We start from the raw sequence: 11,468 nt of genomic DNA on the forward strand, positions 1-11,468 counted from the left end.
CGCATGCTTGACCATAATGTATAGCGTGCACAACGCGCATACACTTTGCTCATGTAATCTACACAGATGCAACAGTTAATTTTGCAAATCATAAATTGTTACACTAAAAACATATTAACACATGAGATGACGGAAATCATTGTGGTGTGCCACGAAGATGTGAAAAAATAGGCATAAATCTAGCTTACAAATTATTCAGGCTAATTGTAGTAATCAAGGATCAGACCTGTTTGCCCAATAGTGGCAAGACATATATGTATATAAGGACATCTGACAAATTGGTTTGTCCGTCAAGAACCAGGAAAAAAAATCGACTGAAAGACTGAAAAAAAAGACTGTGAAATCACCTTTACCATAATGTAAGTACATTAAAAACCTTAGTCTTCAACTTACCAGTTAAGTTGAGCGTGCTCATATTTTTGCGCCTGGTAAATACGCCATAATAATAGCAATCCATAATGGAACTTGCGCACCTGCTTTTAAAGGGAATGTTGGATGACGCTCTGATTGGTTTATTTCACGTTACGCCCAAACCACACCTATGAATAATGAAGCTACTTCAGACCAACCCATTTTAGATTTGCGCCGGGCGCAAGAGCCATTTATCCCGCCGGGAAAATAGCAACAGCGCCGAGACCCGCCCACAAAGTTACTTGCGCTTCGCGCTTTGACACTTGCGTTTCAGATCTTTAAAATAGGGCCCTAGGTGTTCAAGAATAGCAGAATTCTGTGTTTTATTTTATTCAATTTTTTTCTATTGTGTTATATTATATTTTATTATGTGTTCTCTTCTCAACTCAATTCTATGCTGTATTGTACTCTGCTCTATTTTACTCTATTCTGTGATTTTTTTATTCTATTATGTGTTCTACTCTGCTCTATTTTGTGCTTTATTCTTTTCTATTCTGTGTTATATTCTACTCTCCTCTATTCTATTCTGTGCTTCATTCTATTCTATTCCATTCTAGTCTCTGTTTTTCTCTACTCAATTTTTTGCTTTATTCTATTCTGTTTTGTGTTATTTCTACTCTATTCTATTCTGTGCTTTATTCTATTCCACTCTATTCTGTGTTCTACTCTATTTTGTTCTTTATTCTATTCTGTTCTGTGTTATATTCTATTCTACTCTACTCTACTCTACTCTACTCTATTTTGTGCTTTATTCTATTCTATTCTACTCTGTTCTGTGTTCTGTTCTATTCTATTTTACTCTACTTTTCTCTATTCTGTGTTCTATTCTATTATATTCTACTCTACTCTATTTTGTGCTTTGTTCTATTCTATTCTACTCTACTCTCCTCTGTTTTTTATTCTATTCAATTCTATTTTGTGCTTTATTCTGTTTTGTCCTCTCTTAACCTTGTCTCGTGTAGTCTAGTTTATTCTATTTTAATCTGTTCTTCTGTAGTTTGACTGTATTCTCTGTTTTGTTCTCAACTGTATCTTAAGAAGACGTAGACAACTCTGGTCTAACACTAATCAGGAAGAACTTCCTTTTTCAGTTATTATACATCACACAAATGTTTGAACTACATATGAACATTATAACATATGCAAGATACAATAATAGTCATATTAAATGAATAAAAACTGAAACCAAAAGTGCTTCTTGACAAGAGTTTGCATCTTGCGATGTGGTTTGTCTAGATTCAGGTGTCCACAGCCTCCTTATTTCATGGCGCTGAGACAACACATCCGTTCCTCTCCATCCAAACCTTCCTTGAACCCGCCACCGCTCATATTAGATCAATTTGCGTGGCGATAAGAAAGGAATGAAAACAAATTTCTGCCTAATTAGCTGTAGACAAACAGCCCTCCATCAGATCGTCCGCGGGTGACGTTATGGATGCATTCGGGCGCAGCTCGGCATCTGCACGCATCCGTCCCAATTACTACCCATCTGTCGTGATTGGAGTTCTGGCCACTCGCCGCTCAAGGGTAAATTAGCCGTCTTGTCAGGTCCGCTTATCGGAACATCTGCACGCCGAGGAGGCGCGACGTGTTTTGCAAGGGCAGGTACATACCACATCTCCAGCGTGCACCTGACCTGGTCTGAGACCATGATCCTCGTTGAGTCTGTATGTTTAAAGCTGTGGTCATTCTAGAGAAGAATTGGAATGTTAGATCACGTTTTTCTCTCGTAGTATCTTGTAAAATGTTAAACTTGTTTTTGTCAGGTTAAGTTCAGTTTGCATCTTTTTAGTAGTCTGAGATTTTCATGTACTCTCCGATGGCAGTTTTCCCAAGAATCTCCACCTTTATTACTCACTCTTATTTAGTATTCAACATTCGTCCGTGTAACTCGAGTCACCTTAACTGGCTCGCAGCCATTTAGAGTCCTTGATCATGCCAGAATCGAAGAATAACACGGAGGTACATGGTGGTCAAAGACTTTATCTCCTGCAGGCGCTGGAAAACACTGAATCAAAGAGATGTTCACTTATGTGAAGACTCTGTCCTCTGCCTCCGTCTCTCTGAGAGAGCATCGCGATATCCTCAGATACGCCTTCCATCTTTTCCATATTCTGCAAAAGTGTTTGTTTTGACGGAGTCTGAGGGAAGGTACAGGAAGCAATAAACATTAGTAAGTAATATTAATACTTCTCACTGGTTTATGCTGTGAAACATTATGAAACTCCAGGTGTGAGTCAGAGCCTCGAAATTGAAAATTGCCATTGCAGATTTATTTGTCATCGGGCTCATTGGGCCTTGTTTATTCAACGCTTTGAGTTTCATACGCTCGCCGCTGCCCGCAGATCTTGCCTTTAGAAGGACGATCGGAACGGAAGAAAATGAGCTTCAACCTCCCAGCCAGAGCCGTCGTAATGCAGTCGCGCTTAATGCACTGTTATGTGTTCAATTCTGCCAGAAAAACACATTCATAACACAAGCTACCTAGTGTGCAGTCTGCAGCGCAGCATAAATAATATGCAGATAGATGCTGTCTGCTGCTGCGCTTGTTTGTGTGTTTGTGTTTATATAGTGCGATGTGTTTTGTGTGTGTTTGTGTTTATATAGTGCGATGTGTTTGTGTTTATATAATGCGATGTGTTTTGTGTGTGTGTGTGTGTGTGTTTGTTTGTATGTATGTGTTGCTATAGTGTGGTGTGTGTGTGTTAATAAAGTGTGGTATCATTGCTGTTTGTTTTGGTGCGCTTTTCACACAAAGTCGTAGTTTGGTTTCAGACTTTGCTTTATATTTTAGTAAAATGAATGCATTATGAACTACCATGAATAAACAATAAACAATTTTATTGGTATTATTGAATGTTAACAATGAAGAAAGAATGCTGTCAAATATGTTGTTTATTGTTTGTTCATGTTAGCCAATGCATTGACTTATGTTAATAAATGCCTTATTTTTTACTATGAAACTCTTAGTAGAAAATAATGTATTGAGTGTTTTATAACATTTAATATATAAAAATAATACATTTCTTAATATATAAATCTTTTATTATTACAATACCATAAATAAATGTATTATATACCATATAATTATAATTTATTATATAATTAAATAAATTGAATAAATAAGATTGAATTATATTTATATTATATTTTGTAATTTTAGCAATATTTTGAATATTTTTTTTATAATTGTCGTGTTTTTTGGTTTAGTTAAATATTTAGCAATTATGTTGTGTGATTACCTCATATTATTTTTCTTAAACAATATTTATTTTATTTTTGTTTTACTTTAGTTTTTATTTAGGTTCTGTTAATAATTTAACTTAACTTGGACTATTTAACTTTATCGCTATTATTCCAAATTTAAGTTTAATTTAAGTTCTTCAAATAATATTTCTGATACTTTATTTGATTTAAAAAACGTAAAAAAGGAATAGTTTAAAATAAACTATAATAGATTATCTCATATCCGCAATTTTTCTACACCTGTGAGCGCAAATTATATCTCATGGTGAGATCTTCCGTGTCTGTTTAACGTAAGGAACTCATTGCAGTCTGCGCTGAAGTTCACATTGAGTATGAGATGAAGTGAGTATTTCATTAGAGTCGATTCCTCCAGAGGCACACGCATGATCAAAGGCTTTGCATTTACACGATTAGAAACGGTACGAGAGGACTCATTGTCTTGGCTGGCGCTCTAATCTTGAGAGTGAAGCGTCTGGGGTCAGCGAGCCTTTCTTTCATCTGTCTGTTAGAGGATGATTTAGGGATGAAAGCGACTGACGAGCGTTAGTTTGTAAGATAACACAGAACTGCTGGATAGAACTTGAAAAATCATGTGATTGACTAATCCAAAACCTGTATGACTTTAACGGAGACATTGAGAGAAATGAACAGGAAAAGTACAGTCAAGGTCAAAATCCCTCCTCTCAACTCAATCCTGCATTACTTTATTTCTTCTGCACAACACAAAAGAAGATACTTAGAAAAGATTTGGTAACAGAAAACTTTTTTGGTTTTTGGTTACCAACATTCTTCAAAATATCTTCTTTTTTGTTCTGCAGAAGGAAAAAACTCATACAGGTTTTAAAATGACAGGAGGGCGTAAAAAACAACTTGGATTTAAATATTTTTTGGGGGTTTATTTGCACAAGTTTGGCACCCAGTTATTTTTTCCACACACTTTCATTAAGTATGTTTAACCTCACATTTTTTGTAAGGTTTTTGAACACAGTTTTTTAAGTAAACTTAACAAAAAACACAAAAAATCTAGTAAATTCTACTAATTGTGTTTTATAGTGTTCCTTTAACTATGGTTTAACTTTAGGAACCATGTTTTTTGTATTAAAACCGTATTAAAGGGATGGTTCAGCAATAAACTCCAATTTGCCGTTTATTTACTCACCCTCAGGACATCCGGTATGTAGGTGACATTTGTTCTTGAGTAGAACCATAAAGAAGTTTGTTTGGTAAATCCGCAGCCCTCTCTGCTTCATATAATGGGAGTCTATGAGGTCCACCTGTCTAAGAGTTCCTAAAGCACATAATTCTGAATGTCATTTTTTACAATATTAGCCATAATGTGCAGCCTCTGCACCCAATCGCAATCTTCTTCTTGTAGTATTTGTTGACGGATGACATACCAGCTTCTGGTACGTTTAGCGCCACCTGCAGAAAGGGAGTGTTGAGCCTGTAAAGTATGGCTAATATTATTAAAAATGATGTTCACATTTATGAAAATATCGATTGAGTCACTTCACCAAATGTCACTTTAGGAACTCTTACACAGGTGGACCTCATAGACTCCCATTATATGAAGCAGAGAGGGCTGCGGATTTACCAAACAATCTTCTTTATGGTTCTACTCAAGAAAACATGTCTCCTACATCACGGATGTCCTGAGGGTGAGTAAATAAACGGCAAATTGGAGTTTTTGGCTGAACTATCCCTTTAACCACACATTCATAATGGTTTTGCTATTCATGACGCTCACTGATGAAAAAAAAAGACGTATCCAATCACAAACACGTATTAAAATAATTCAACTGAGACAAAAGGGTTCATTGATTTATGAAGTGGGATGGGTCTTTTGTTTTCTGTCTCATTCATTTAATAAATGATTTGTCTCGATTGTTTCATTTCATTCATATTTGATTCCTCGTTCATTTCTGCGTTTCACCTCGGGGGGCGTCGTGGCGGGGGGGTTGAAGTTCTTATCATTTGTAATCCGTTTCGACCCTTCTGTCTTCAGTCGTGTGTTGTTAGTTGAATAAAGACGTCGCAACGGATCCGAAGAATAATAATCAGCTGAATGTGATCTAATGCGCTTTGAGTAATCTGGATTTTATTTGTCGCTGCTTCATCCGTCTCTGTTCCACCCGTGATATGTTTGTCAGGCTGTGTTCCATTGAGATGCTCCGTAAAGGACGAGATTCATTTAAATAAAGATGCGGTTGGTAATAAGTTCCCTCGCTGCGTGCCGGCTTCAGGACCGCTTTGTTTAAATCTTGCTCGTGGTTTCCTCAGAGAGACGTCAACTTCAGCTGTACACGAATGCTCCCGCTTGTTTATCGAAGAGTCAATTTGAGGTTAATGGATTTTCCTCTCCTGTTTGAGACTATTTAGTTTTCTAATAAGTAATTTTCCTGGAAATTGAGAGGAGTTTTTGAAAGGGGCATGACACCTGCGTTGGCTTTGCACATTTTATAGAAGCTGGATGAACGTGTCTGATAAAAAGGGAATTTGAGGCTCGTGTTAACTCAGCCGTAACACGGCCCTTTTCCTGAATAAAATATGTGAATGAATTTTGAAAAAAAGTGAATTTTGATTTGATTTTTTGTGTGAATGAAACGTCTCATTATAATTATTCTGAAACACAAGAGTCACTTCTAAGGTTGCGATGGTTAAAATGGCAAAATATTTTTCAGAGTGAATTGGGTTGTTGAATGTGTTTGTTGCTCCTGTGAATAAATGAAGTGTGTTTGTGTGTTTGTACTAAACAGGATTAAACGCTTTGAGGAGCACTTCAGTAAATGTTGCTTCACTCGAGTGTCAGATTGGGGAAATTGTGCTTTTATTACTGTTTATTACATTCACTTTATTCACAACCACAAGTACATGTTTTAAGGTCATCTGAGTTGATCCTCCCATTAAAAAAAATATATATATATTTTTAGCATATAAATCAGATGTGCTCCATACAAGGACATGATGATGGAACAGGTGGTTTTATAATGTTTTCTACCTCAAAATGACTTTGATTTCAGAAGATGAAAAATCAATGTTTAATATTTAATGAAATTTTCTAGTATTTTATTAACTTCAATTTCCATTATCTTATGTGGTTGCTGAAATCATGTTCTCAAACAGGTTTCCCAAAAAAATTCTTTTTATGTGCTTTTGGTCAGACACACAGATAGCTCTGCCTCCAGACCGACATAATTGGTCGTTCTCTTACAGGTTATTTTTAGTTGTATTAATATTTTCAATTACCTTTTGTTTTTGTATTAATAGTTTAGTTGTTATATTTTAGTTGTTCTTTTATTTAAATCATATTTGATTTTTATTTAAGTTCTTATCTGAGGTGTTTTAGTTATGACATATTAATTAAGTCAATTGAGTTTAATGACATTTTTATTAGTTAAGTTTGTTAGTTGTTACTAATTTCTTAGTTATTATTTATTATGTTTAATATTAATTTATATAATAAAATATTGCTATTATTCTGTAGAATTACTTAGAGGTAACTGTTATAAAATATATTTTATATTAACATTTTATCGAAACAATTTATCTTAAAACTTTAATTTGATTTGAATAGATACTAGATATGTAACCATGCGGTGCTGATGTTGACTTTCACAGTTTTTCAGTATTTTTACACAGGCTTAAAAATAAGAGGATGACATCACAATTACACATTTTGAAGTTTTTCCGATGTTAGAACTGTTGTTTGGTGAACAATAAAAAAATTGTGTATTGAAGTATTTGATGTTGACTGTAAATGTTTACACCGTTGCGTTACGTCTTCTCTTGTGTTTGTTTCTTATGGTTCCCTCAGTGCTGGTTCTGCTCATCTTGACCCTGAAGCGTCACAGGAAGGGCCAGCGGATGTCCGAGGATGAGGAGGACATGCGTGACAACGTCATCAAATACAACGACGAGGGCGGAGGTGAACAGGATACGCAAGCGTACGACATGAGCGCCTTACGCAGCCTTTACGACTTCCCAGAGGTCAAGAACTCCGACTCGGGCCCAGACCTTCGCTCCGTCCCCCAGTGGATCCAGAACAGGGTGAGCGGAGACGGAGGGCCTGCCGACTTCTCGCTCTTCAACGGATACATACGTAAGAAGGTGGAGCAGGCGGACGCGGACCTGTCGGTGCCGCCCTACGACTCCTTCCAGACTTACGCTTTCGAGGGCACCAGCTCGCCGGCCCTCTCGCTCAGTTCCATCCGCACGCTGTCCACCACCTCCGAACAGGACTTCTCTTATCTCAGTGACTGGGGTCCACGCTTCAGACAACTGGCTGGCTACTACGCCCCCGCCCAGCCTGAAGAAGAGGGGTCCTAGCACCCTCCTAATTTCCCGAGCTGTCACTTTTCCTCCCGTTTTTACCCAACTTCAGGGCCCTCTGGAGCCGTCTACTACCCTGCCGTTCTTGCCCACAGCAACGCAGAGACATTTTGTTGGAACGCTATGAGTCCGGGGAGATTTAATGTCACCCGAAACTCTTTCTAAAGTGACTTCTTGTTGTGTAGAGAAGTTCAGGAGGCGAGCGGAGATGGGCCGAGGCGCTGGGCAAACCTCCAATGTTCTCTCACCTGTCAGCGAGCAGTGCCGTGCCATATGCACCCGAGCATACACTCACTGTTTCCTTATTCAAACTTTCCTGTGCTTTTCTTTCACCATCTGTGGAAACTTTAACTGGCAAAAGGAGGAATATCACGGAAAAATACTTTTTTAAAACACCAACAACAAAAACAAAAGTCTAAATATGTATTTATTTAAAGAAAAAACAACAAACAAACAAACAATGAAAAAGGTTATTTATGTATTTATTGCTTTCTATTTATTTATTTATTCATCCTGGCACTAAAAACGAAATCCAAACGGACGTGACTTTTGATGATATTGAAGACGACGGGGTGACAGATGAACACTTCTGTATGTTCTGTCGTTGAGTGAAAAATGAAGAGTTGGGCGGAAGTTTACAAACTAATGCTGACACCTTCAAGTAATCCAGTCTTGAAGATATTTGTATTTCTTTTTTAGCGACTCTTTTTGTAAGATATGAACCGAAACGGGCAGAGATGAGTGACGGCTGTAGGGTTGAGTCTCACGAAGACATGTCCTGCTCACATTTCACCCAAAAATTAAAAGATGAAGTTAAATGTTATTTTGCTAGAGCGAATGAAGACTGTTTTCACAAGAATATCATTTGTTAGCATTTTTAAATCCCATGACATTTTTCATAATAAAACGTTAGAAATTGTACTTAATTATCATTATGATTTTATGTATTCAAAAAAAGGTTTTATTTTAGGGTGAAATGTTCTTGACATGCTTTGTGAGTATTGGTTTTGTCTTGTCATACATTTTGTGTATCGTGTTACTTTTTACTAATGAACACTTGTTCTTAATGTTGCGTTTGGCTTTGAATTTTCCTTTGGTGAAGGATTTCAAGGGAGACACAGCGGTGCACAAAACACAATAAGAAACAAAGGAACACGTCTGTTCCTGAATCAGTTGTTTTATTGATATTTCCAGCTCTTTATGTTCATTGAGTGTGTGTGTGTGTGTGTGCAGAACATCTCCAGTTTCCTTTCATTGGATGATTTGAGTTTTTCTGTGTTGGTTCGGGCTGATAAACTGCAGTGATTGTTTTCAGACGGGTGTCGTGGTCCGTTTTTTTCCTTGAACCAGCACCCTTTAATATCAACCCAAAAAATGCAGATGTATGGCTCAAAAACAACAATAAATATTTACGTTTTTTTCTAGGTTTTGCTTGCGACGACTTATTGGATTATGAAAAAGTTTCGGTAACACTTCACTTGAAGCATGCGTGTATAATGCATTATACAAGTAGTTTTAAAGTGTTGTAATGCACCTTTTAAATCATGGTTGTGTCTTATACAAAAAATGTTATTATAGTTAATGCATTATAACACTTACTAATTCATTGTTACACTACACATTTGAGGTTGGTTATAATTCTTATACTACATATAATGCATAACAAAACACATTATGAAGAATTATAATGCATTTTAAACTTCAATATCTCTTTATAATACGTTATACATACATGCTTCAAGGAACGTGTTACCAGAGTTTCTTCTAAACAGAAACCATAATGTAAGAAAGTCACACTTGAGGTGTTCTAGAGAAACTTTGCTTCAGTCTTCAGTGTCAGATCTCCTAAAAATAAATCACAAATGTGTCTGTCATTAAAGTTTGAGAAAAGATGTCAACAATGTGTCAAACTGAGCTCAGATTTGTCTCGTCTGCAATCAAAAGTCAATATTATTATCTCAATATCAACTCAAACATTTCTCATCAAATCCAGACAATTTGACCTCTACAATCGTTCATTTTACACCTCCAAACTCTTCATGTGTTTCAACAATTACACTCTTATTTGATTGTCTTTTTATTTATCCTGAGCACTTTTATGAGGAGAATCTAAGTTGATACTTAAATGTAAAGTAATTGGTTTGCATAATGTAAATGAAGGCTTATTAGGGACCTCGATGATATATGTATTTGTTTATTTCATTATGGCCAAAAACATTCATCAAACTCTCTTTCTCATGATTTGGTGGTGAAACAGGAGCGGTTTTGGAGCAGGAGGCAAGTCACGGCCGCTGCGAGCGGAACATGATGTTGAATGTGAGGATGAATGTAACAGCAGATGTTCTCATTTTACTGCTGCTTGTTTTTGCTTTCCTCTACGCCAGCGTTTCTTTTGATGGATAAGCTTTCAGGGCAGTCTATAAAACATCAACAGCCACCCAGAGCAAGACGTTTCATCACACTACATATACTAGTATTCAAAACAGAGAGAAATCAAAATCGGCCCACAATTACACTGCCGTTGACGGCCTCGTAATGTAGATGATTCATCTGTCCGCTCATGTTTTATTTAAAGGTAACAGGAATGACAGAAAGGAGTTAGGTGTTCTGTGACCCTGATCATCATTGACAGACATCCACGTGGGATCATTATGTCGTTCGAGGAATGACGAAGCCCCAGAGCCATAATGAAATCCTCATCAAGAAAATGTCACGAGGGAAGGCGCCCGGTGACTAATGCCGTGATAAATTAGAAAAACAACGAGAATGTCGCTCGCAGGCAATCTCTGCGTATGCCTGTTTGTGTCCAATTTCTTATTTTTATAAAACAAAAGGTATCGAAACATTCCTAACACGTCAACTTTCCCAACACGTTCTCGAATGTAAGAATCATACTTTGAGCATCCTGTATTCTCCTGCCGTTTTTTCAGGCAGGGGTAAGACCTTGATGTCAATACCCGAAGGGACTCACGAATGAAATCTTCTTAATATCTGTATAAAACAGCAATGAAATTTAAACAAGACTTTGAAGATTAAATATTAAAACTTCCAATGGAAACTATAGAAGTTTTCCAAACATTTTCTCAAACTGCTCAGTTTTTTTATTCAGCCTTTTAAATGAGAGATTATATTAATTATATACATTTTGTTTTTCACTGTTTATTGTTGATTATCTTTTATGTTGCTGCAAAGTATAATATGAATTTATTTCTATTTCTATTTTAGTTTTTATTTCTTTTCAGTGAACAATTTTAATGCCACAATTTTGATTTCTTTCAGTTTATTCCTCAGAAATTATAATTTTCATTTCGTTTCAGTTTTTCTACATAATATTGAGGTTATCTTTTTTATTTCAATAAACAGTTTTAATCATTCTTAACCATAATAATCTTGCTTCTGGACAGCATTGAATAAATGAAATGACCTCCTGAGAAAACATAAACATTTCAATCTGGACTCAAACTTTGATCAATGTTGAGTTG

The 11,468-nt window shown here is 36.4% G+C and overlaps 1 protein-coding gene across 1 annotated transcript in view; it reads left to right on the forward strand.

The window, feature by feature from the left end:
• Nucleotides 1-9,410, forward strand: part of LOC130425159 (cadherin-22-like) — a 144,443-nt gene extending 135,033 nt beyond the window's left edge. The window contains 1 exon segment of the mRNA XM_056751245.1: nucleotides 7,472-9,410. Coding sequence (XP_056607223.1) covers nucleotides 7,472-7,983 — 512 coding nt within the window. The 3' untranslated portion in view covers nucleotides 7,984-9,410.
• The last annotated feature ends 2,058 nt before the right edge of the window (nucleotides 9,411-11,468 follow it).

This window comes from Triplophysa dalaica, chromosome 6 (assembly GCF_015846415.1).
Source record: "Triplophysa dalaica isolate WHDGS20190420 chromosome 6, ASM1584641v1, whole genome shotgun sequence".
NCBI classification, from domain to species: domain Eukaryota; kingdom Metazoa; phylum Chordata; class Actinopteri; order Cypriniformes; family Nemacheilidae; genus Triplophysa; species Triplophysa dalaica.